The sequence below is a fragment of the Heptranchias perlo genome, chromosome 3, assembly GCF_035084215.1.
Source record: "Heptranchias perlo isolate sHepPer1 chromosome 3, sHepPer1.hap1, whole genome shotgun sequence".
Classification (NCBI taxonomy): domain Eukaryota; kingdom Metazoa; phylum Chordata; class Chondrichthyes; order Hexanchiformes; family Hexanchidae; genus Heptranchias; species Heptranchias perlo.
In genome coordinates this window covers 124,366,908-124,394,261 of record NC_090327.1, presented here as the reverse complement: position 1 = coordinate 124,394,261, position 27,354 = coordinate 124,366,908, and the positions used below count along the sequence as shown (strand labels likewise).

General features: G+C 45.5%; 1 protein-coding gene across 3 annotated transcripts in view; it reads left to right on the top strand.

Annotated features, from left to right (window-relative positions):
- Window positions 1-27,354, top strand: part of LOC137320211 (myelin basic protein-like) — a 200,204-nt gene that overhangs the window by 66,467 nt on the left and 106,383 nt on the right. For all 3 annotated transcript variants that reach the window (XM_067981942.1, XM_067981941.1, XM_067981943.1), the window contains exon 3: window positions 20,372-20,459. In XM_067981942.1, the coding sequence (XP_067838043.1) occupies window positions 20,372-20,459 (88 nt within the window). The remainder of the gene's footprint in view (window positions 1-20,371; window positions 20,460-27,354) is intronic.

Genomic DNA, 27,354 nt, shown 5'->3' with positions numbered 1-27,354 from the left:
TTGCTGGGTTTTCTCTGGCTCCGGCCCACCTTCTCATACTTCATCCAAGGGGACCATTCTTCATCTGTGGAGACCTGGACAGTGAGCGTCAGCGAGCTGTTTGACAGTGAGTTGGACCCAGAGGTTGCATCCTTCCAGGCATTCAGGGTGCAACCTCAGTTTGGAGGGGGTAGGGGATTGTGAGGGGGGGAGGGGGAATAGCATCCAGGTCATTCCAGCTCCTTTTTAATGGCCTGGGGGAGGGGGGGGGTGGGGAAGAGGGAAAAAAAAACTGAGGGAGGACATGAGTCAGTGCAGGAGCTAGTCTGCTGACTCTTGTTTTCAACAAAGTGAAGATGCAGGTTGAGGACGAGTATGTAAGATCCTATATTTAAAGCTAGGGAGAGAAGTCAAAAAGTAACATCACACGACAAGGAGCAGTACTGAGGGTAAGTCAGTAAGTATTTAGTTTGTTGGTTATTGTTCCTAGTGGTTAGTGTTTTTTAGTGGTTGGTTAGTATTTTTCAGTGGTTAGTGTTTTAGTATCAGATCAACAGTAAAATGCCTTAAAGCTAAACAAACAGTTTAAATATTTGTTAGCTAACATAGCAAGACAGCTGGGACCCATCACATGCACATCCTGTGCCATGTGGGCACTCCAGAACACTTTTTGTGTGTCCTGGAAAGCCACATGTGCAGGAAGTGCCGCCAACTGCTCGAGCTCGAGAAGCTGAGAATTTTGTGGACAGCATGTTTCAGGTGGTGGTCACCCCGCAGGCGGAGAGGGAGTGGGTGACCACCAGACAGACTAGAAGGAACAGGCAGGCAGTGCAGGAGTCCCCTGGGAGTGTGGCACTCACAAACCGGCATTCAGTGTTGAATACCTGTGAGGGTGATGACACCTCGGGGGAGTGCAGTCAGGAGCAAATCCACAGCACTGTGGGAGACTCGGCTGTACAGGGGGCAAAAGAAATGCAGTTGTTATAGGAGATTTGATAGTCAGGGAGACAGACGGGCATTTCTGCAACCACCGACACGATATCGGAGGGTGCAGAACGTTGAGGGGAGGAAGGGGGAACAGCCAGAAATCGTGGTCCATATGAAAAACAATGACATAGGAAGGAAAACGGTCAAGGTCCTGCAGTCAGAGTTTCAGGAGCTAGGGAGGAAGTTAAAAAGCAGGACCTCAAAGGCAGTGCCACGCGCTAGTGAGTATAAGAATAGTAGGATAAGAAAGGTTAATGCATGGCTGGAGCAATGGTGCAGGAGGGAGGGCTTCAGATTCCAGGGGCATTGGGACCAGTTCTGGGGTAGGAGGGATCTGTTCACGATGGACGGGTTGCATCTCAACAGAGCTGGGACCAATGTCCTCACAGGGAGGTTAACCAGTGCTGTGAGGGAGGGTTTAAACTAATTTGGCAGGGGTTTGGCACCAGGGTAAAACATTAGAGAGCAGAAACAAGGTACACAGAGAACTGGGAGGGACAAGTAGCACTAGAGTAAAGAAAAGTTTAGAAATAGGAGGGATCAGACAGTGGGCAAATGTGAGGCAGTCTAAAATGAGATTGGAGTGCATGCACATAAATGCACATAGCATGGTAAATAAGCTTGGTGAGCTGCAGTCTCAAGTCGCCACATGGGACTATGATTAAGTGGCAATAGCACGGACCTGGCTCAAAAAAGGGGAGGACTGGGTACTTAATATTCTGGCTACAAGATATTCAGGAAAGATAGGGAAGGAAAAAAAGGAGATGGGGGAGGAGGTAGCAGTATTGATCAAAGAAACTATTATGACACTGGAAAGGGATGATATGGTTGAGGGGTCAAAGACAGAATCTATTTGGTTAGAATTAAGGAACAATAGAGGAGCCATTACGCTACTGGGTGTAGACTATAGGCCACCAAATGGTGGGAAGGAGATAGAGGAGCAAATTTGCAGGCAAATTACAGAACAATGCGAGCACTATAAATTGTGATAATGCGGGACTTCAATTATCCCAATATAGACTGGGACAGTAACAGTGTAAAGGGCAAAGAGGGGGAGGAATTCCTGAAATATGTTCAAGAACTTTCTGGAACATTGTGTTTCCAGCCCAACCAGGAAGGAAACAGTGCTGGGGAATGAAGTGGGGCGGGTGGAGCACGTTTCAGTGGGGGAGCATTTGGGGAACAGTGATCATAATATCATTAGGGTTAGAATAGTTATGGAAAAGGATAAGGAACAATCAAATGTGAAAATGCTGAACTGGAGGAGGGCAAATTTCAGTGAGTTATAAAGGGATCTTGCCCAGGTGGACTGGAATCAAAAATTGGTCGGCAAAACAGTAATTGAACAATGGGAGGCCTTCATGGGGGAGTTGGTTCGGGTACAGAGTAGGCACGCCCCTATGAGGGGGAAAGGAAGGGCATCCAAAACTAGAGCTCCCTGGATAACTAAAGATATAGAGATTAAAATAAAACAGAAAAAGGAGACTTATGACTAATGTAAAGTTCATAATACAGTAGAGAACCAGGCTGAATACGGAAAGTACAGAGGAGATCTAAAAAAAGGAATAAGAGGGGCAGAGAGAGTATGAGAATAGATTAGCGGCTAACATAAAAGGGAACCCAAAAGTCTTTTATGAACGTATAAATAGTAAAAGGTGACACGAAATTCGGAAATGGAGTAAATAATGCGGAGGATAGTAACAGACTTCAGAAGGACATAGACAGACTGGTGAAATGGACAGACACATGGCAGATGAAATTTAACACAGAGAAGGGTGATGTGATCCAATTTGGTAGGAAGAATGAAGAGAGGCAATATAAACTAAATGGTATAACACTGGTTAGGCCTTAGCTGGAGTATTGTGTTCAATTCTGGGCACCACACTTTAGGAAGGGTGTTAAGGCCTAAGAGAGGGTGCAGAAGAGATTTACTAGAATGGTGCCAGGGATGAGGGACTTCAGTTATGTGGAGAGACTGGAGAAGCTGGGGTTGTTCTCCTTAGAGCAGAGAAGGTTAAGAGGAGATTTGATAGAGGTATTCAAAATCATGAAGGGTTTTGACAGAGTAAATAAGGAGAAACTGCTTCCAGTGGCAGAAGGGTCGGTAACCAGAAGACACAGATTTAAGGTGATCGTCAAAAGAGCCAGAGGCGATATGAGGAATCATTTTTTTACGCAGCGAGTTGTTGTGATCTGGAATGCACGGCCTGATAGGGTGGTGGAAGCAGATTCAATAGAAACTTTCAAAAGGGAATTGGAGCAATACTTGAAGGTAAAAAATTTACAGGGCTATGGGGAAAGAGCAGGGGAATGTGATTAATTGGATAGCTCTTTCAAAGAGCCGACACAGGCACGATGAGCCGAATGGCCTCCCCCTGTGCTGACCTACTATGATAGTATGACAGGAAGAATCGTCGGAGAATTAAGTATTCTAAACACCATACAGTGTGCTTATAGCTCCAGGCTGCTTTGAATATGTGCAAAGCAAATATACAGCGATATTGTTTCACTTTTTTATAATTCTACATGATCATTTTTCACAGCAAGCTACATGTCCATATTAAGTGGGAAGTGCCCCTAGTGTGATATTTGTTTTGAAGAGATGAAATTATTCATCAGCAGAGGGGGAGGGCCCAGTGACAGAAATTTATCTTGTTACATCCTCTAAGGCTGTCGGGAATAATTGCTGCGTGAAATTATTGCTTAAAAGTGCTGTGTAGATCTGAGTGATCAGATCTGAGTGATTAACATAATAAAGTGCATTAACACAAAGGTTTGCAAAATAGGCTCCGCAACATTTATTAAGTGAGATCTTTGCAAATCAGCTTCCTGAAAGCTTGTACCCGACTAGTCTGCAAGCTTCCAAATAAAGGCCCCGATAATAATGGGGGGGGGCGGGGGAGCGCGATAGTGTGGGGAGAAACCCGTCAGGGCTGGGGATGTGGACGCCCTGTGTCAGTTAGAAACTCCCCAGCAGCTCTAGAAACGAGGCCTGGTGTATTTTAACTCCCGGGGCTTCATTTAAAATCCCTCCCGCCGGAGACCATCCCATGGGATCTCTTGATCAGGAAGCAGGGGACATGGGTTTTGAGGCAGGGGAGGCCTCAGCTTTCCTTGTCTGGCCTGGAGGAGCACCTTCTCGCTCCTCCCCGCCCCACAATGAAGGTTTTTTTTTAAAAGGTCTAAAAAAGTAACCTTCTTGGGTCCCTTCTGGCCCCGATCCACTTCCCCCGCTGGGTCAGGCCTGGCGGGAAACTCGGGTTAAAATTGTAATCGGTCAGCTCCTAGCAGCGGGTAAGTAACCATGGCGATTTCCGCCAAGCAGGTGGAGTTAAAATTGCCCCCTTAGGATTTAAGCACATAATCTCGGCTGACATTTCAATGCATTACTGAGGGAGTGCTGTATTGCTCGATAGTACAGAAGGTACACTTCCCCGTCCCACTGTGATCATAGAGGATAGAAGCTATGTTGAAGAGCAAGAGCAACGGAGAGCACGGCCGAGTGTCCAGGTTTTGTTGTGAGTCTCGGTAGGTGAAAGTGCCCTCCCCGATACTTTCAGGAATGGACTCCACTGATGCTATTGAGACAAAACGCTTCTCAATTCTGTGCACAGATAAGCTCCATTATTCCTGAATTCATAACCTCTCAAAAAAAATTAATAACAATGTCCAATGCCCCTGCAAACCTCTGGTGTTGCCAGATCACATTCAGTTGGTCATTCCTGAGTGTGTCTTCTCACAATCACAAACCAGGCCAAGCAGCTTGGCCAGTTATAAAGTCCCTGCTTGTGTTACCCATGGGTTTTCCACCCTCTTCAGCACATTGATTTCATTTTAAACCACGACAGCAACACTCCCCCTCCCTCTTTACAATCGAAATAAATTATTGGTGACGTTATTTTTATCTCTCTCTCGTTCTGTTCATTTTTTAAAATCATTTTGACGTGGGGGAGAGAGAGAGAGAGGAAAAGGTCAGACTCCGTTAGATATGGAATAGCTGTGATCATTTTTTTTTATTGGAAGGCAGTCTTTTATTGAGAAATGTGGTGGTGCAGCATTTTGATATACTTTGCCAACCATCAATGTTTGAAGGTGATAGTCCGTGTATAAAATGTTCATATTAATGGGGGCATTAATCCGTTTTATTATAAATCTGTTAATGCCTTGTTTAATTTATGATGTGGAGATGCCGGTGATGGACTGGGGTTGACAATTGTAAACAATTTTACAACACCAAGTTATAGTCCAGCAATTGCTGGACTATAACTTGGTGTTGTAAAATTGTTTACAATTGTTTAATTTACCGCAAACAGTTGCGTTTTGAGGCTTTTAAAACAGAATGGTTGGAACATAGGAAGGAATATAGGAGCAGGAGTAGGTCATTTGGCCCCTCAAGCCTGCTTCGCCATTCAATTAGATCATGGTTGACTTTTAACTCCATCTACCCACCGTGGTTCCATATCTCTTAATACCTTTGCCTGACAAAAATCTATCAATCTCCGTTTTGAAATTTTCAATTGACCCCCAGCCCCAACAGCTTTTTGGAGGAGAGAGTTCCAGATTTCCACTACCCTTTGTGTGAAGAAGTGCTTCCTGACATCACCCCTGAACGGCCTAGCTCTAATTTTAAGGTTATGCCCCCTTGTTCTGGACTTCCCCACCAGAGGAAATTGTAAACAATTTTACAACACCAAGTTATAGTCCAACAATTTTTATTTGAAATCTACAAGCTTTCAGAGGCTTCCTCCTTCCTCAGGTAAATGTCAAGAGCTCCTTGAAGCCTACGCATTTATACATATAGAACAATACATGGTGTTTACAGACTGCCCCTGCAACTGCCCATTGCCAAGGCAATCACCGTGTTCAGACAGAGAGGTGTCACCTACAGAACCCCCGAATACACATTCAACAAAAAAACAAACAGGAAAAAAAACAGAGAGAGGCAGAAACATCTGGAAGGCAGAGAAAGCCAGCAAATGACCCATTATATTAAAAACAGATAGCTTTTGTTCGCTGGTGGGGTAACGTGTAGCGTGACATGAACCCAAGATCCCGGTTGAGGCCGTCCTCATGGGTGCGGAACTTGGCTATCAGTTTCTGCTCGACGATTTTGCGTTGTCGTGTGTCTCGAAGGCCGCCTTGGAGAACGCTTACCCGAAGATCGGTGGCTGAATGTCCCTGACTGCTGAAGTGTTCCCCGACTGGGAGGGAACCCTCCTGTCTGGCGATTGTTGCGCGGTGTCCGTTCATCCGTTGTCGCAGTGTCTGCATGGTCTGCACACCAGAGGAAATAGTTTCTAGATACCCTATCAAATCCTTTAATCATCTTAAACACCTCAATTAGATCACCCCTTAATCTATGCTGGAGGCAATACAAGCCTAGTCTATGCAACCTGTCCTCTTAACTTAACCCTTTTAGCCCCAGTATCATTCTGGTGAATCTGCTCTGCACCCTCTCCAAGGCCAATATATCCTTCCTGAGGTGCAGTGCCCAAAACTGAATACAGTACTCTAACTGGGGTCTAACCAGAGCTTTATATAACTGTAACATAGCTTCCACCCCTTTGTATTCCAGCCCCCTTGAGATATGAACAACAACAACAACTTGCATTTATACAGCGCTTTTAATGTAGTAAAACATCCCAAGGCGCTTCACTGGAGCGTCATCAGACAAAATTTGACACCAAGCCACATAATGAGATATTAGGTGACCAAAAGCTTGGACAAAGAGGTAGGTTTTAAGGAGGGTCTTAAAGGAGAAGAGAGAGTCGGAGAGGTTTAGAGAGGGAATTCCAGAGCTTAGGGTCTAGGCAGCTGAAGGATTGGCCGCCAATGGTGGAGTGATGAAAATCGGGGATGTACAATAGGGTGGAAGTTATGTTTGCAATGCACAGCAGATTGATAAGCATTTAAAAGGAGAAAAGTTAATATTTGGATGTAATTCTCTGTCAGAACTTTTCTTTTGTCCCCAGAAGTTTTATTTTGATATTGCCTCTCCTGAAGCTACTGGTTTATTTGAAATAGTTAAATTAGTACACCCTCTATCCAGGTGATCCTCTGACGGCCTACGGACTGTCATGGAGACAGGGTTTATATACCAATGTGAGCCATTTTTCTCATGTGAATGTTGTATGCACTGTTGGTTTGGATTACTTTAGGTGTTGTGAAGGTTCAGTTTACAAATTAACATGATGGGGGTGATTTTAAACCCCAAGAACGGGTGGGTTGAGGGTGGGTGGGAGTTGTAAATAGTTGTTTTTTGATCGCGACCGCAACCCGGCTTTATTTCCGGGTTTAACGTTGGTGCGTAAAAGTACAGGCTTCCCACTGGGAATGCAAAGTCTGAAAATTTTGCAGTTACGACCCAAATAAACAACTATTTTCACCCGCCCCCAACCTGCCCGTTCTTGGGGTTTAAAATCACCCCCAATGTATCTGAAGACTGATTCCCCAGAAAAGGAACTGGGCCTTGATCTTAGAACTTTTATTTGCATAGTTAAGATATCTGTAACACTTCCAGGATAAATTTAATGTTGGCTTAAAAGGCGTAATTATAGTAGGCTCCATAAAGCACTTAATAAAGTGTCAATAATGTGTGAATAAGCCCCCAGATACCTCCTGAAGAAAACAATCTCTTGCCTTCAACTTTCACATCCCCTTCAACCATTTCCAGATCCACCCCCACTGCAAAACTCACAGTTGTTTATGCTTTCAGTTGTGCTTCAACACTTTATTTTTAAATGCTTCCTGTATTCACCTCACAAGCACTTGCATCTTTTGAGATTGCTGTACAGGACACACACACACTTGGAATGTAGGGTTACCAATCCTCCAGGATTGCCCTGGAGTCTCCAGGAATTCAAGATTAATCTCCAGGACACTGCTGCAGGTAACCCAGGAGAAAAATCCCAGGGGCATTAAACAAAATGGTGAATTTTGTTAAATTTGTCTTTGAACACTTCTGTTTATTAGTTATAAAAATATTGGAGACGGGGAAGAAAGGCTGTTTGACTGACAGTCAAGAACCACTGAATTGGGTAATGAGTCCATTCACTTTCCAATTGGCGTGGGAAGACAGTGCATCGCAGGTATGGACATGTTGGGCGACCAATGGCAGGAGTGTGGGGAGGGGGGGGGCGGTCATGTGATGAACCTCCAGGAAAATGTCCAACCAGAGTTGGCAACACTAATGGACATCATCTATCCAAAGAATATGTCCGCCCCAGCAGAGCTGTGTTATTATTAGCAACATCTCAGTGTTTGATCTACGTTTCTTTGTAATTGTTTTTTTTGATATGCATGAAGGCTCGGAGGTGCTGCAGAGGAAGTCTGTTGAGGTGTTTTGCTCTTTAATGTGATGGGGCTCTTCTTAGTAGAGCAGAGAAGGTTAAGAGGAGCTCTGATCAAAGTGCTCAAAATTACGAGAGGCTTAATGAGGTAAATAGGGAAAATGATTTGCGCTGGTCAGCGAGTCAATAACTAACTAGAGGGCATAAATTTAAGATCAGCATGAACAGAACAAAGGGAGAGGTTGGGAGAATGATGGGATGTACGACCAGAAACAGGGGTGGAAGCAGAGTCCATAATAACTTTTTTAACTGAAGTGGAGAAATATTTGAAAAAGAACAATTTGGGATAAGGGAACAAGGCAGAATGATTGCAGGTGGATAACTCCTTCACAGAGCTGGCACAGGTATGATAAGACAAATAGCCTCCTTGTGTACTGTATGATTCTACAAGGCCTATAGATTTGAAAACGTAATATATCTATACATTAGTAGTCCCTTGCTGAGTTTTGACCATGCCCGTGTAAGATTTATCATTTTTTATTTTACCCCCATGTTTGTGTGTCTTTTGTCCTGATCAAGGGTTGCTGCTCATTTGCAGAAGGAAAACCACATTTTCTTTGCAAAATGACTGGTGCATGAGGCTTATTGCTTACAATAATGGAGGAGGATGTTTTTGTCATATGGTAATAATCTGATATTTCAGAAGGAGATCAGCGTGAGGAAAGTACCTTCTTCTGAAGTACTTCAATTCTGTGAGATTCTCGTAGCAGTGGCTTCGAGATCAGACCAACCATGTTATAGGAACTGAAAAGCTCGTCAATTGAGCCCAGGTATATATTTATCCCAGAACTTCCGTGCCCTGATGAAGTAGGGCAGGGCGAACTCCGTGAAGCAAGTTTTATAATATTCACATTGCTAAAATATCCCATGGCATGTTTAATTTTGGAACCTGTGCTGACCTTTTTATAAACTCTTGTATATGACGTAAGAATACCAACTTCCAGGTACGTAAATATGATAGTACAGCCAGTGCGGCAGTAATATAGTCAAATGATTGTTCACAAAGGGAGGGGTATTGTTTGCCCAGGATTTTACTCCGTCATTTAAGAGTCACAGATGATAAAAATTTCCCTTGCATTGGGCACTACTGTAAAATCCAGCGTGTGTCATCCCCTCGGGCTGGCTCTTAAAAGAAGTGTGGTTTATATACTGGTATCAGAAGGTTGTGAGTTCAAACACTCCGGTGGCTTGATTACATGGTTTCGGCTGACACTCCCAGTGCAGTAATGTCGGAGGTGCCGTCTCTCAGATGAAACATTAAACCGAGGCCCCGTTCAGGTGGACGTAAAAGATCCCAGGGCACTATTTCGAAGAAGAGCAGGGGAGGCCTCCCCGGTGTCTTGGCCAATATTTATCCCCCAATTAACATCACAGATTATCTGGTCATTATCTCATTGCCGTTAGTGAGACCCTGCTGCGTGCAAAATGGCCGCCGCATTTCCTACCTTACAGCGGTGACTACACTTCAAAAGTACTTAATTGGCTGTAAAGCGCTTTGGGACGTCCTGTGGTGGGGAAAGGCGCTATATAAATGCAAGTGCTTTTTTCCAGCTGCTCAGTGTGAAAGTCACGACCCTGCTTTTACATTGGTGAAACATACACACCGTTTCTTCAGTGAAGTTTATTTAGAAGCAATCTCCACAATCAGCACTAAATCATTCCGCTCAGTGGCCCTAATCTTCAAATAAAATCGCAAGTGCGTTGGGGGGCGGGGGGCTGCGAAAATTGGGGAAATCCCAAGCGGGTGAGAAAGCCGGCCCCAACCCACAGACGCGCCCAGGCGTCCCGAATGTGGAAGTCTGGCCGGCAGTTAAAGCCAGCGGGATGATAGTTGAACCATATGTACCTCATTGACGTACTTTTATTTATGACATAGTAAATAGTTAAAACAGTTTTCGACTTACCTGGGCGGCTTTCCCTCGACTTCTGACTCAAACCTGGCGAAACCAGACGTGAAGGGCCAGATCAGACAAAAATAAACAAAATAAATTAAATAAAAAAAACCATTGCACAAAGTTTAAAAAACAAAATAAACCTACCTTTCCACTGATGTCGCCTGCACCCCCCGCTCCGATGTCTGATGTCCCCCCCCCCCCTTGAGGTCTCCCTCTCCAATGTCCCTCTCAGCCCCTGATGTTTCCCCCACCCCGATCTTCCACTCTCCTCTCTTTCTCCCCACCCCCCCCACCCCGATCTTCCACTCTCCTCTCTTTCCCCCCCCCACCCCGATCTTCCACTCTCCTCTCTTTCCCCCCCCCCCACCCCGATCTTCCACTCTCCTCTCTTTCTCCCCACCCCCCCACCCCGATCTTCCACTCTCCTCTCTTTCCCCCCCCCACCCCGATCTTCCACTCTCCTCTCTTTCCCCCCCCACCCCGATCTTCCACTCTCCTCTCTCCCCCCCACCCCGATCTTCCACTCTCCTCTCTTTCTCCCCCCCACCCCGATCTTCCACTCTCCTCTCTTTCTCCCCCCCACCCCGATCTTCCACTCTCCTCTCTTTCTCCCCCCCACCCCGATCTTCCACTCTCCTCTCTTTCTCCCCCCCCCACCCCGATCTTCCACTCTCCTCTCTTCCCCCCCCCACCCCGATCTTCCACTCTCCTCTCTTCCCCCCCCACCCCGATCTTCCACTCTCCTCTCTTTCTCCCCCCCACCCCGATCTTCCACTCTCCTCTCTTTCTCCCCCCCCCCACCCCGATCTTCCACTCTCCTCTCTTTCTCCCCCCCCCACCCCGATCTTCCACTCTCCTCTCTTTCTCCCCCCCCACCCCGATCTTCCACTCTCCTCTCTTTCTCCCCCCCCCACCCCGATCTTCCACTCTCCTCTCTTTCTCCCCCCCCCACCCCGATCTTCCACTCTCCTCTCTTTCCCCCCCCACCCCGATCTTCCACTCTCCTCTCTTTCTCCCCCCCCCACCCCGATCTTCCACTCTCCTCTCTTTCTCCCCCCCCCCCCACCCCGATCTTCCACTCTCCTCTCTTTCCCCCCCCACCCCGATCTTCCACTCTCCTCTCTTTCTCCCCCCCCACCCCGATCTTCCACTCTCCTCTCTTCCCCCCCACCCCGATCTTCCACTCTCCTCTCTTCCCCCCGCCACCCCGATCTTCCACTCTCCTCTCTTCCCCCCCCACCCCGATCTTCCACTCTCCTCTCTTTCTCCCCCCCCCCACCCCGATCTTCCACTCTCCTCTCTTCCCCCCGCCACCCCGATCTTCCACTCTCCTCTCTTTCTCCCCCCCACCCCGATCTTCCACTCTCCTCTCTTCCCCCCCACCCCGATCTTCCACTCTCCTCTCTTCCCCCCCCACCCCGATCTTCCACTCTCCTCTCTTTCTCCCCCCCACCCCGATCTTCCACTCTCCTCTCTTCCCCCCCACCCCGATCTTCCACTCTCCTCTCTTCCCCCCCCCACCCCGATCTTCCACTCTCCTCTCTTTCTCCCCCCCCCACCCCGATCTTCCACTCTCTTCTCTTCCCCCCCCCCCACCCCGATCTTCCACTCTCCTCTCTTCCCCCCCCACCCCGATCTTCCACTCTCCTCTCTTCCCCCCCCACCCCGATCTTCCACTCTCCTCTCTTACCCCCCCACCCCGATCTTCCACTCTCCTCTCTTTCTCCCCCCCACCCCGATCTTCCACTCTCCTCTCTTTCTCCCCCCCACCCCGATCTTCCACTCTCTTCTCTTTCTCCCCCCCACCCCACCCCGATCTTCCACTCTCCTCTCTTCCCCCCCCCACCCCGATCTTCCACTCTCCTCTCTTTCCCCCCCCCCCCCCACCCCGATCTTCCACTCTCCTCTCTTTCTCCCCCCCACCCCGATCTTCCACTCTCCTCTCTTTCTCCCCCCCACCCCACCCCACCCCGATCTTCCACTCTCCTCTTTTTTTCCCCCCACCCCCGCCGATCTTCAGTGCCCTCCACTCTCTTTTTCCAGCACCAGTTGACGTCTCTTTCTTTTCTCGAAGCAGTGCTTAGCATCAATGGTCCACCATTAGATAAACTCACTTAGAAAATGAAAGACTTGTCATTGCAATGATTCAGACTGAGGCCTTGCAAGTTGCCTGACACTTCACAGGCAGACCGAATGAACGGGTTCAATACAGAGTTCCTCAATTAACTGATCCGCAACTTCTTGTTTAATTCATTCTTGGGATAAGGACGTCGCTAGCAAGGCCGGCATTTATTGCTCGTTCCTAGTTACCCTTGAGAAGGTGGTGGTGGTGAGCCCCTTTCTTTAATCGCTGCAGTCTCTCTTGGTGAAAGTGCTCCCACAGTGCTGTTAGGTAGACAGTTCCAGGAATTTGACCCAGCGACGATGCAGGAACGGCCGATATATGTCCAAGTCGGGATGGTATGTGACTTGGAGGGGAACTTAGAGGTGATGGTGTTCCCATGCACCTGCTGCCCTTGTCATTCTAGGTAGTGGAGATTGCGGGTTTGGGAGGTGCTGTCGAAGAAGCCTTGGCGAGTTGCTGCAGTGCATCCTGTGGATGGTACACACTGCAGCCACTGTGCACCGGTGGTGAAGGGAGTGAATGTTTAGGGTGGTGGATGGGGTGCCAATCAAGTGGGCTGCTTTGTCCTGGATGGTGTCCAGCTTCTGTAGTATTTTTGGAGCTGCACTCATCCAGGCAAGTGGAGAGTATTCCATCACACTCCTGACTTGTGCCTTGTAGATGGTGGAAAGGCTTTGGGGAGTCGGGAGGTGAGTCACTCGCTGCAGAATACCCAGCCTCTGACCTGCTCTTGTAGCCACAGTATTTATGTTGCTGGTGCGGTTGAGTTTCTGGTCAATGGTGACCTCCTGGATGTTGATGGTGGGGGATTCGACGACGGTAATGCCATTGAATGTCAAGGGGAGGTGGTTCATGGAACCCTGCTGAAAGAGGAAAAGGTAATTCTATGAAACAGCACTGCTGACACGAAGCTTCATTCGCTAGGGGGTATATATTGGACATTTGGTCTTGTGCCTACCTTGATCGTGGAGCAGAGGAAATGCGCAGCTGGATTCCCAATGTGTACTCCAAGCAGGCCAAGCTCTTGCCAGCAGTAGAATTACCCCTATAACATTTACCTTATGATTCCCATTTGGTCTATTAATAGTAATTTTTCATTTTTTTTCTAAATGAAGGTTATTTTTTCATAAGTTCGGTTTCTTTCTCAGGACTGTCAAGTGTTGTGAATGAGTTTTTTAGGTGCAGGTTCTCATCCCTGACGTCCCCTACATGGCGATTTCCTAACCTCAACCATGCTGGGAGGATTAGAGGCTGAGCAGAAGGCCATTGCTTTTCTCTCAGTGGGGACCGCACTTAATAGTTGGGCTGTACCCAATGAGGGCTCAAAAGTAACAAAGGCAGTGAGTCAGAATAACACCAGGCCCAAGAAGATCTGAGGAGAGAAAAAGTAAATCACTTTTGAGTGCATTTTTTAAAAAAAAACTTTTGTGTGATTTTATTATTGTCCGCTCATTACTGCTGGAGACCTGCAGTGTTCAAGGTACTTTATAAAAGCAGTGTCTCTCTTGCATCTGGCTTTACAGAGTTCTTTCCACTTGCATGAAAAACCTGCCAAATCCTGGGTGACCACTGGCGAAAGATCACAATGTTCATTGATCCTGAAGCATAGAAACTACAGCACAGAAGGGGCCATTCGGCCCATTGCACCTGTGCCAGTGACCGCTCTTCAAGAGGAACTATCTATTCTGAACCTATTTCCGTTCCCTCAATTTAAGTGACGTTGAATTAAGAGTAGACTGTATTCAGTGACTTCTTCAATTACATTCTGATCTGGAGTGAATTGATTGCATTCTGATTAGAAGTTACTATAGTGAGTGAGCTGAAAGGTGTATTTATTTTAAAACAAGGCAACTGCTTTTTTTTGTTCTTCGATAATGGTAGAGTAGGATTTGTAGTTCAAACAAAAGAAAGCTTGGCTAAATAAAGCATGTTTAACAACTAGTAATGGAAGGGTGTTATGACTGTGTAGTCTCATGGTCATTAGCTTGCATCATGATGTAAGAAGGGTCTGTGTGTGAAGTGCGTGTGTTTATTGCAGTGGTTTCCTAGGTTACCCACATATTACATTAACAATGGGTTTCAGCCTTTTTCCCACCTCATTACACCACCGGGTGCTTTATCCTTTGTATAATGCCGAAAGCACCTTGAAGCTGAAATTAAAAATCAAATTTGGAATAAAGCTACTCCAGTATTCATCATGTAGAATTTTTTTTTAAATCTATACATTTGTCTTTTTAATTGAAATTGTGTTTATGGACTGAATCTGCTTTAGTCTACTTACTCAGATCCTGTGTCTGATATACAATTGTGTCATATTAGTGAGTTTGATGTTTGGATTCTCTCCCAATCTGTGTTACTCACATTAGTCTTTCTATAAGGGTGCAGTAGTTCAATAAGCAGAAGCTGTTGATTCTAGTCACCAAATCTACTATGTTAGTTAGCCCAGGATTGTCTGAAACAGAATCAATCTGATTTCCCAGGTCCAACAGCAACAACAGCTTGCATTTATATATATCTTTTAATGTAGTAAAATGTCCCAAGGCGCTTCACAGGAGTGTTTTCAGATAAAATTTGATACTGAGCCACATAAAGAGATATTAGGATAGGTGGCCAAAGGCTTGGTCAAAGAGGTAGGTTTTAAGGAGTGTCTTAAAGGAGGAGAGAGAGGTAGAGAGGCTTAGGGAGGGAATTCCAGAGCTTGGGGCCTAGGCAGCTGAAGGCACGGCCACCAATGGTGGAGCAATGAAAATCGGGGATGCGCAAGAGGCCAGAATTGGAGGAGCGCAGAGATCTCAGTGGGTTGTAGGGCTGGAGATAGGGAGGGACGAGGCCATGGAGGGAATTGAAAACAAGGATGAGAATTTTAAAATCCAGGTATTGCCGGACTGGGAGCCAATGTAGGTCAGTGAGCACAGTGGGTGATGGGTGAACGGGATTTGGTGAGAGTTAGGATACAGGTGGCAGAGTTTTGGACGAGCTCCAGTTTACCGAGGGTGCAAGGTAGAAGGCCAGCCAGATCTCAGAATCTATCAACAATTATATTACCTAATGTCTTGTTCGGGCAGTTATATTTTAACAATTTGTTTGCAAGCATTCAATGCACTAATTGCAAAGCAGCAGTGGTGATGGCTCACTAACAGCCAATTCTGATTGACTATGCCTACCCCCTCCCAAAGCACAACCCCAAGCTCAACTGTCTTTCTTTGTTATTGTTCACTGTTAGTTTTTCACACTGCTTTAACCTGGTGCCAGCAAATCCTATGTTTATACACAAAAGAATTTCCAACTTGGATGAAGGGACCGAATGTATGGTTGCTAAATTTACTGATGACACAAAGGTAGGTAGGAAAGTAAGTTGTGAAGGGGACATAAGGGGCTCGATTTTCGCACCCCCGAGCGGGTGCGTTCGTGGCGGGGGGGCAGCAAAAATCGGGGATTCCCGGGCCGGGTCTGGAGCCCGGCTCCAACCCGCCCACTTCCAGGTTCCCCAGTGACGCACTGACATGCACACGCAGATCACGCATGTGGGACTCCCGCTGGCCATTAAAGTCGGCGGGGTGCCACTTAAAGTAATCATGAAGGTATTTCAGGTCGTTTAGAGACCTGATTAACATGACATTTTAGGAGGGGTGGGATTTTGCAATGAACTGAGACTGTTTCCCGTACTGGGGGAAACACTCCCAGTTCAAACAGACATGTTGCAGCCACCAGCCTGTGGCAGCTGCAAAGGTCCATTTAACAGTTGGTGGGGGGAGACCCTCACTCATTGCAGGAGACCACTCTGTCATTTTGGACAAAGTTTGGCCTCCACCACCCTCCTCCTAACAATAAAATTCACCAACTTACACACTTAGCCCGGTGTGCAGACGCATGTACCTACCTTGCAGACCCCCACAAATGTACATCTTCCGGATGGGGGCCGCCGTAGCTGCAGTCATGACCTCCTCGGAGGACGAACAGCTTCACCAGCCTCGCCGACCACGCTGTCCGCCTCTGACATGTGGAGCTCCACAACACAGTGCTGTGACACATCCACCTGCACAGCAGGAGGGAGGGCAACCGCAGAGAGAGATGCGTTGCAGAAGGCACTACCCTCGCTACAGGGTCTACAGACTGAGGCTCAGCTTCCTGGATCTCTCTGAGCAGCAGTGCACACGGAGGCTCAGAATGACTCGACATGTAGTCGTGGACATCTGCAGCCTCCTTCATGCCGAGCTTCTCCCGGCTGGCCCGAGCACCATCTTCTTACCTGTCGCTGTCAAAGTCACCACTGTCCTCAACAACTTCTCCTCCGCATCCTTCCAGGGTGCCACCGGGGACATCGCCGACGTCTCTCAATCGTCTGCACAAAAGAGCCCTGCAAATACACCTACACCCACTCTGCAGTGACACAATGGGTGGCATCAGTTGTGGGTCTTCATAGTGATCCTCAGGAAAGGGCATTATTGCACAAACCAGACAAATTTCACAAAGACGTGGCAGTAGTGGTGCCAATATAATATGTAATGTGAGTTGATCAGAAATTAAATATAGGTAAACACCATGACAAACCCTCAAACACCCTTGTGCCTCCCCTTCATGCTCACGACACGTTTGCCTTACACTTCCTACTGCATATTTGTGATGCATGCCCTGTGGCTGCAGCACAGGTAGTGGCAGGTTGAGTGAGGCTGGCCATGAAAGAGATGCATGAGAGGGTGAGTATGAGACAGAGCCATGAGATTGTATGAGGATTGGGTTGAGTGGTAGTGGTGGGATGAGTACTGGCGAGGTGAGTAAGTGCAGGTAAGATGAGGATGAGGGTTTCAGTGGGTGTGAGGAGTGATGTGATAGAGTAGTGTTGGCAGTGCAGAAGGAGATGTGGGGTGGGGGCGGTGATGTGGCAGACGGAGTGTAGGGGAAGTGTACTCACTTTGGCTGACCTACTTAGGTCATTGAAGCGCCTCCTGCACTGTATGCAGGTGCGTGATATGTTGGTGGTGCACGTGACCTCCTCTGCCACCTCGAGCCAGGCCTTCCTGGTGGCAGAATCAGGCCGCTTCCTCCCACCCGCCGGGGGGAAGATCCCTGTCCTCCCCCTCCTCCTCACCCCATCCAATAAGACCTGGAGTGAGGCATCATTAAACCTGGGAGCAGCCTTCCTCCTGGGCTGCTCCATGCTATAATTTTTCCTGTTTCCTGCAGCATCAGACAGTGGAGGACTGCCCCTTTAAATAGGGCTCCACCAGCTGACAGTCTATGCTGCGCATGCGCAGTCCGCCCGCTGTGCAGCTTTCCAGCGCGAAACCCGGAAGCACAGGTAAGTGGCTCCAATTAGCCTGCGATTGCTTGCGGAGCACCCCGATTTCACCGGGCGCGTTACCCACGTGCCCAGTCGACCCCCTGCTGCGAACCCGCTGCCCTCCTAATATCAGGCCCAAGGAGTCTGCAAAGGGATATAGATAGGTTAGGTGAGTGGGCAAAAATTTGGCAGATGGTGGGAAAATGTCCACTTTGGCAGGAGGAATAGAAAAGCAGTATATTATTTAAATGGGGAGAGAGATTGCAGAACTCTGAGGTACAGGGGGATCTGGGTGTCCCAGTACATGAATCACAAAAAGTTAGTATGAAGGTCCAGCAAGTGATTAGGAAGGTAAATGGAATGTTGTCATTCATTGCAAGGGGAATGGAATATAAAAGTAGAGATGTTTTGCTACAGTTGTACAGGGCATTGGTGAGACCACATCTAGAATACTGTGTGCAGTTTTGGTCTCCTTATTTAAGAAAGGACATAATTGCTTTGGAGGCGGTTCAGAGAAGGTTCACTCGACTGATTCCTGGGATGAGTGGGTTATCTTATGAGGAAAGATTGGACAAGTTGGGCCTGTATACACTGGAGTTTAGAAGAATGAGAGGTGATCTTATTGAAACATATAAGATCCTGAGGGGACGAGAAGGGTTAGATGCTGAGAGGATGTTTCCCCATGTTTGGAGAGACTAGAACTAGGGGCCACAGTTTAAAAATAAGGGGTCTCCCATTTAAGACTGAAATGAGGAGAAATTTTTTCTCTGAAGGTCATGAGTCTGTGGAAGTCCCTTCCCCAGAGAGCAGTGGAGGCAGGGTCATTGAATATTTTTAAGGCTGTGTTAGATAGATTCCTGATTAACAAGGGAGTCAAAGGTTATAGGAGTTAGACGTCCCAATCAGATCAGCCATGATCTTATCAAATAGCAGAGCAGGCTCGAGGGGCCGACTGGCCTACTCCTGCTCTTAATTCGTATGTTCATATGTATGTCTCTTAAATTGTAGAATAGAGGAGGGATTGCATCTTCAAATATCAGGCAGAGGGGCCTTTAACAAAGATTCCATTTTTTTTCGTAGAAAAAGTTGTTGAAACCATTGTTATAAGCTCCTTCCTTATCTGAGGCACATCTGGAGGTCAGTCCAAGCACTTGTCATTCAAAGCACTTGTCCTTTTAAGTTAGCTTCTCCCTCAGCTGGAGCGATGTCCCAACAATCTAACGTGTCGACTGTGGAACGGGTTTTCTTTTAGAACCTAGAATTGCGGAAAGAATTAAAGAAAAAGAAATTACAAATACAAACCTGGAGTCTAACCACAGCTGCCATTGTGCAAATGAAAAGAAATGTTTTGTTTATAATTATATTTAGTCCAAACTAATTTGTATTACATTTTAGGCAGTCGTATCATGAACTCATTCAGACCACGGGTTATCAAGGCAAGAACTGAACTGCCAGCTTGAAACTGCTCTAACCTGGCGTCTTCCCCCGTGTGCCTTCTGTCAGAAGTGGATTTGAACCCAGGTTCCTGAAGTGAGAGTTTAGTATGCTGACCCATTGCAGCATCCAGTTCCTACTTCGTTTAGTTACTTGTCACTGCACTGGGTGGCAGTCTGTTCCAACTTTCCCCTTCTCCCTGGGTTGGATAGCTACGCCTCGGTTCATTCCAATATCTATTCAATGTGTGCACGTACAACACAAGGTTATCTTTGTCAGGCAACAGGACGTCTGTAAAGATCGAGCTGGAGTTTGGAATTCACTGGGGGCTGACAGAATATGTATTTTTGCTCTCAAATGTGATTTGAAGGAGTTGTTTTTAAAAAAATGATTTAAATTCTAAAGCAGATTAGAAATACCTTCACATCTTTTTGGGTTTGTGAATGCAGACAATGTGAAACCTCCCTCAATTTCATAGAACTTGTTACATAATTCTGCAGATTTAATAATGAGCAAGGGTAATTGAGTAAAAGGTTTAGAAGGCTGGGAGCAAATTTGTTATCAGGAACATGAAGTTCAAAGATTCTTGAAGTCTGTTGCGCCTGTTGAAATCTCTGTTCAAGCTTCTAAGAAGAAAACTTAAAAGAATATTACTGAAACAGAAACATTAAATCGACCTGTGTAGAAAATAACATCGCATTGTGAAGATTCTTCCCAAATGCCATTGCCTCTTGTTTAACTACAACACCTTGAGGAAGCTGAGAGTATTTTATTAATCATAGTAATGGGAGGTTTTTCTTTAGGGATAAGCAGAACTCTTCCCCCAAACCCAACCCGTGGGGGGAATAAAATCTAACTTGCAAAGTTCAACTCAATTCTGACATTCGGATGAGACGTCAAACCGAAGCCCTGTCTGCCCTCTTGGGCGGACGTAAAAGATCCCATGGCACTATTTCGAAGAAGAGCAAGGGAGTTCTGGCCAATATTTAACTCTCAACCAACATCACTAAAACAGATTATCTGGTTATTATCACATTGCTGTTTGTGGGACCTTGCTGTGCGCAAATTGGCTGTCGCATTTCCTACATTACAACAGTGACTGAACTTCAAAAGTGCTTCCTTGTCTGTAAAGTGCTTTGGGACACCAAGAGGCCATGAAAGGCGCTATATAAATTCAAGTCTTTCTTTTACTTGTACCACTGAGGGGAGTGAAGGGCTTTTCTCTCCACAGTGAAACCCACTACATTTTCAGCATTACTTTCTCAGTAGAGAAGTGGGACCTCCATTATTAAGCATTTGTTTTTTTTTTGTTTTATTTCAGACTGGCTCACCCATTAAAATAAACACTGGGAGCGAAACTGAGGCTCAAGCCCTAACTACGGACTCGTCAGAGGACAATGAAGTGTTTGGTATGTACAGGGTGCGAACGAGTAAAACCATCCAGCAATACAACAGATCGTCAATCTATTTGTTGGTTACAGTGCAGAATCAATGGATTTGTACATTTTCAGAACTAAAATATTTGTGTGGCTGAACTCATGATTAATACTATTAGTTCTCTCCATTTCAAATCACTGGGAAGCCAATGGCTCCTCACCTACAGCTAGGGTTGCCAACCCTCCAGGATTGTCCTGGACTCTTCAGGAATTAAAGATTAATCTCCTGCGAGCAATCTGAAAGAAAATTTGTGCATTTTTAAAAAATTTTCTTTGAACGCTTTTGTTCATTAGTTGTAAAAATATTGGAGATGGGTTTTTAAAAAAATTGTTTGACTGAGGAGAGCAGTTGGAGGTGGGAGGTCATGTGATGAAACATCCAGGAATCGTAGAATCATAGAAGTTTACAACATGGAAACAGGCCCTTCGGCCCAACATGTCCATGTCGCCCAGTTTATACCACTAAGCTAGACCCAATTGCCTGCACTTGGCCCATATCCCTCTTACCCATGTAACTTCCAACTGGAGCTGGCAACCCTACCGTCAGCTGTTGCTCCGTTCCAGGAGCTGATCCTCTGCCACCTCTGTCTTTACTCAGAGAGTGGTGAGAATGTGGAAACTGGCTACCGCAAGGAGTGGTTGAGGCGAATAGCATAGAGGCATTTAAGGGGAAGCTAGATAATCACATGAGGGAGAAAGGAATAGAAGGATATACTAATCGGATGAGATGAAGTAAGGTGGGAGGAGGCTCGTGCGGAGCATAAACAGCAGCATAGACCAGTTGGGCCGAATGGCCTGTTTCTGTGCTGTAGAATTCTGTGTAATTCTAGGTTGTAGGCATGAATTCCTGATCTGACTAAATTCATCCCAATATCAGGAATTTCCATCCGCAGCGCATATCAAGGAGTTCCCTCCTGGAGCGAAGAGACTGCTTCAGGAAGGAGGTAGGACCAGAAAAGACGAGGCACAGTAGTGCCTGGCAGTGGTGACACGTTTCCCGTTTCTCTTTATCCCCCCCCCCACCGCCACCTCCACCTCACAGGTTGAAAATCGTTGCTGCTTCAGGACTTTAAAGAGGCCTATATCATGCTGATGCCTTCAAAGCACAATTGATAATATCACCTAGCTTTATTTTATTAACAGAGGGAAATAGCAATATTATAAGTGCAATGGGGCCCCTTTAAGAGACCTTTGGTAGCTCCGTTGCTGAAGTGACCTGGATATCTCACACAGCATTACATGTATGACTGACAAACATATTGGTTGCTACTGGGAAAAAAAGAAAGAAAGAAAGATTACTGCAACCTTTCATGACCTCAGAATGAAGTATTTTTGAAGTGCAGTCACTGTTGTAATGTAGGAAACGCGGCAGCCAATTTGCGCACAGCAAGATCCCACAAACAGCAATGAGATAGTGACCAGATAATTTGTTTTTGTGATGTTGGTTGAGGGATAAATATTGGCCAGGACACCGGGGGAGAAGTCCCCTGCTCTTCTTCAAAATAGTGCCGTGGGATCTTTTACATCCACCTGCGAGGACAGACGGGGCCTCGGTTTAACATCTCTTCCTAGGGTGTTAATCTGCAAGAAAATCCTAAAATAAGCCTTTCATACACTTTCCTTGCTGAACTCAGTAATTCCTTTTAAGAGTATAAGAGGCCCACACATAATCGTCTGTCGCCAGCCACTCCCATCTCTATGATGATGCCATGGATAGTAATCTTGTCGAGGATCTTTCTGAGATCAACATTCATTATAAATCATCCCAGTTTGTTCTCCCACGTCTGTCTCTGTTCGTTATTATTATTTGCCCTTTGAATTTTCTCCTCATTCTCTTCCTCTTTTAAAGGGATTGACTTGTACTGCAGGTGGAAGAAGTGAGTAAATTTGTGATTTAACGAGGCAGAAATTTCTCGGAGCGGCGAACCAACAGTGCTCGTCGCTCTATAGGTTTATACCAACCCACTAACTTACTTTCGGGCACTTCCTCGACTAGGAAGCGGAGAAAAGCCCAGCGTCCGTTCAAGGTGAAGCTAGGACCCATGGGAGAAGCGAGAGGAGCGATTTGTCCCCTCGACCAATCAGATCGCAGGGTTTTTGACACGCTGCGTTCACTGTCTCTGCGAGCTTGGAACGTTAAACCAGGAAGTGAAAGGTGCAACATTGAAATCAATGTAAAAACAGTTATAGACAACGAAAAATGAGAGGGTAAGAAATAATTGAACTAAATAAAAGAGACAGAAGGGAAAAGTAAAAAAAAATTAATAAAACAAAAACTATTAAAAGAAGGAGTAATGAGACCACTCTTTTTTTTTAAAGTTAATTTTTAGTTATCTGGCAGCCATTAAGACCTCTATTTATAAGCGTACCTGTTTGGTGGCATAATTAGTTACTTTCCAGCTGGGCAGATAAGCAAGTTGGCACTTTTTCAATGATTTCCCCGATTGCAGTGTGCGATGTCCCTTTTAATTCGAAGCTGTCATATCACCAGCGAACCACTCGGAGCGAGTTCCGGATTCCTGCGTTTCACCGCGTAGGAACATGCTCCTCCATTTCGCCACTAACAACCAGAGAGCGCTGTTGAGCTCACCGTTATTTCAGGAGTGATTTCTGCCCCAGTGAAGCCCTCCATATCTATGTAATTTTTTTTTAAAGTCATCTGCAGCTTTTTTATCTATTTGAATACTGTAAAATTAAAATTTATATTTTAAAAACTGTTCTTTTTTGTCATACATTCTTGCTGAACAAAAATAATATCCTCGACTTGCCCAGTTACAGATTATAGCAGTGCTCCCCTCCAATCAGTTTCCTAACCCCTGACTACTCTCTATAATCCATCTTTCAGGTGAGACGTTAAAAGTCTCAAGTGGACCTAAAAGATCACACGGTGCTATTTTGAAGAAGAGCTAGGGAGTTCTCCCCGATGTCCTGGCCAATATTTATCCCTCAGCCATCATCACTAAAACAGATTATCTGGACCTTGCTGTGCGCACAATTGGCTGCCGCGTTTCCTACATTACAACAGTGACTACACTTCAAAAGTGCTTCATTGGTTGTTAAGTACTTTGGGACGTCCTGAGATGGTGAAAGGCGCTATAAAAATGCAAGTCTTTCTTTCTTTTCTCAGCAAGCAGAGCGCTGCCTGGAATTGAATGTTCCACCAGAGAGCGTTCTGCCTCCATGGCTGCTGTCTCTTGATGGTGAAGATTTGATCGACAAGAATTCTGCAGGATTCATTTCCTTCCATTTTAAGAAAAATTTGGAGGGAATCACGGGCCGAAGTTTCAGTGGGTTTAGAGGGAGAAAAAAGACCGTGGTGCTCAGTCCCATCAAGAGAAAAAAACGCAATCCAACACCAACCTGTTTTGGCCCATTTTTCTTTTCATTTCACAGGACTAGTGGTCTCTGTGTTTAACATAGAATTTACAGCACAGAAACTGGTCTATGCCGGTGTTTATGCTCCACACGAGCTTCTTCCCACTCTATTCTCCTCATCTCATTCTATCAAACATTTCCTGTTTTAATTTCAGACCTGCACCTTTTTTTTCCAAACTCCCTCACTTTTTCACCTTTTTTCTTGGGTTGGTCTCTCGCTGTCTTAGCTATTTGTGCACTCTTTTGTTTAATGTCTCTAATTTCTTTCATGCTTTTTCCCATTGCCTGACTAAAGTGCTCTTTTTATATCACCTAACAATCTCCTTTTCTTTTATATAGGTCAATCAACCTATTGATCTCATCTGTGTTTAAAGTTCCCCCTTCCTCTTTTTTTTTAAAAAAAAGACTCCCTTTAAGATACTTGCCCAGTTTTCGGTTCTTCTTTTCTGAAGGAAACGTTGACTTACCTTTTCTCTCCGCAGATGTTGGATGACCTGTTGCGTATTTTCAGATGTTTGAATCTAGATCTTTGAGCTTTCTTTTCAAAAAAAAAATCCCAATTTCTCATCTTCAGTCGTGCTCCACATTCTCCACTGCTGCTCACTGTTGCTATTTTTCTTCGTGGGATGGAAGGCCAAGACGGTCTAGGTCCTGGATTTCCCCATATTCCCCCATCCATGTGCTTGCCTGCTAACCATCAATATTTTAAGCTGATAGTCATATTAAGCTGATAAGCAGGCAAAACGCCTGATCTGTCCATACTAGAGAGGCCCAAATTGCTAGGCCTAAGTCTCATGCCTTTAGCACTTGCATCTCACTTGAGCAATTTCTAAATCCAACCACCTCTGCAAACTGTACTTTTGTTTACTTTAGATTGTTTTTATTTCCCTGCAATAAATTTGATTTTGAATGAATGTTGGCGCTACCTGGAGCTTCACCCTATGTCCTACTGCACTTTCATACATTCTAGCTCCTTGTTTTTAAGTGTCGTAAGACCTATATTTGGGCTGTTTTTGAATTCTCCGCTTTTCTGGGGGTGTTCCAGCTCTTTTGCAGCTGCTGGTCAATTTTAATTGTCTTCTCACATGGCATGTATGCCTGTGATTGAGTAGTGGGGATCACAGTAGTGTGTGTGCACGTGACCTGCCTGAGTCAGTCAGGTCAGCCAGTCTTCTATCACGTTGCAGGCAGTAGTATCTTGCCACATGAAGGCAGAGAAAATCTGAAGTGTGGGAACGTTTCTCCAACGGCCAAAAAGGGGAAGAAATCGGCACGCAAATACCTTCATGACTTCTCACATTTAAAAGATCAGCTTTAATTATAGATTCTATAATTTTGCTTTTAAAAAAGGCTGAGAACAATTTTCCAGTTGAGGGGAGGGAGAAGGGATGTGTCATTTTGTACTTCACTTGAGGAGACCTTTCCACCAGCTTTACCTACAGAATGAAAATGTTGGAGCAGTGTGACTGTCTCACTCCTCATCATCACGATTAATTTTCTTCGCTGATTATGTCAGCATTTGCCAGGAGGCAGACTAATCTCATGTGTGATATTTTCATCTGTTCTTTGTGCAGTTGGGGAGAGAGACAGAATGAGTGTACTGGATTGCGATAACATGAGGGGTATTATAGGCTGGACAGGTTTGATATGCATTTCACTATTAATAAAAGTAAATCTTCAAAGGCAAGAATTGTTTTATTTTCACATGCTGGTACTTATCAGAAAAGAAGCACAATGCTCCTAGCTAGCTGTCTGTGTACCTCTACTGTCAGTTCAACCCTGACAGCAGTAGCACAGGAACTATTGTGTCCCCTGGAGTATTTGATTATCTCAGTCTGTGTTTTAAACTTATAATCCTCAGTACTGTTCCAAAACAGATATTTATCCAGTTCTTTGGAACGAATCAGCAAAGCATTTATTGTTCCTGCTGGGAATCTGTTCCAAATGTGGGTAAGAAGGGAACATTTTTCTAATCCCCGCCAATTTAAAATCATCCTTCTATGCCTCGTCTTACCTCTGCAACTTCATCCAGCCTTGTGTCCTCTCCCACACCCTTCAATCCTCTGACTCTGGCCTCCTTTATTATTTCCCCCATCCCCACCCCACCCCACCCCACCCCATTGTCCCAACATTGGTGGCTGATCTGTTAGCTGCCTCAGGCCTATTCTCTACAACTCCCTCCCCTAAACCTCAAGGCTCTCTACTTCTCTCTCCATCTTTAAAAATCTTCTTAAAATCCGCTAAAGGAGTCAACGGAGTGGGGGGGATAAGAGACATGATGGGAGGTTATAAATGACATATTTTGACCAGATCCTGCTCATGTGTCCCAGCTCTCCCCTTATGGCTTGGTGGCCATTCCTTTTCACTTATCATCTAAAGCAACCAGAGATGCTTTTCTGTATTAAAGGTGCAATATAAATCAAAGATGGTGATTTTTGTGCTCGTGTCCTTCAATTCTGTGCACAGTGCAAGTCAAATAGCTCGATTTCATCTATGTCATTTATAACCTCCCATCATGTCTCTTATCCCCTCCCACCCCGTTGACTCCTTTAGTGGAAAAAAACATTTAATTTTACAATGTTTCGAATGCATCATTGTCATTTTGAAGGTCGGGAGGACAAGAAGATTGCCAGTGATCTGTACAAGAAAGGAATAACTTGTTTTGGCTTGTAATCAAATGCCCTTGGGTTGCAAGGTATGGTGAGGTATTGGTTATGTTACTCTACTCCTAGCTGGTTTGTTGTAAAATCCCAACTGGTCTACTGATGTCCTTTAGGTCTTTACCTGGTCTAGCCTATATGTGACTCCAGCCCTACACCAATGTGGTTTTCTTTACAGCTCTCCGAATTGGCCTAGCAAGCCACTCAGTTGCATCAAACCGCTACATAGGTCAACTAGGGATGGCCAATAAATGCTGGCCTTGCCAGTGATGCCCACATCCAGAGAATGAATAGAAAAAAAATTCTAATATTTAATACCAGTTAACAGCATGACACCAATAAACACATTCAAATATTTTTCGTTCCCATATTTATATGAACACATCTTATGTTTCCTGCTTCAATGCACATAACTAAAATTTGCCTGCCATTCCTTAGCTTGTTTATTTTATTGGGCCATTATTTGAGTACCTCCAATCACCTGTATACTTGTCACCTGGCCACATAGCTGAGAGTTAACTTCAGCAAATTCTCTTCCTAACTTAATGTAACTAAAACTGTACAAGGTGCTGGTGAGACCACACCTGGAGTACTGTGTACAGTTCTGGTGCCCTTATTTAAGGAATGATATACTTGCATTGGAGGCAGTTCAGAGAAGGTTCACTAGATTGATCCCGGGTATGGAAGAGTTGTCTTATGAGGAAAGATTGAACAGGTTGGGTCGATACTCATTGGAGTTTAGAAGAATGAGTGGAGATCTTATTGAAACATACAAGATTCTGAGGGAACTCGATATGGTAGATGCTCAGAGGATGTTACCCCTCATGGGGGAA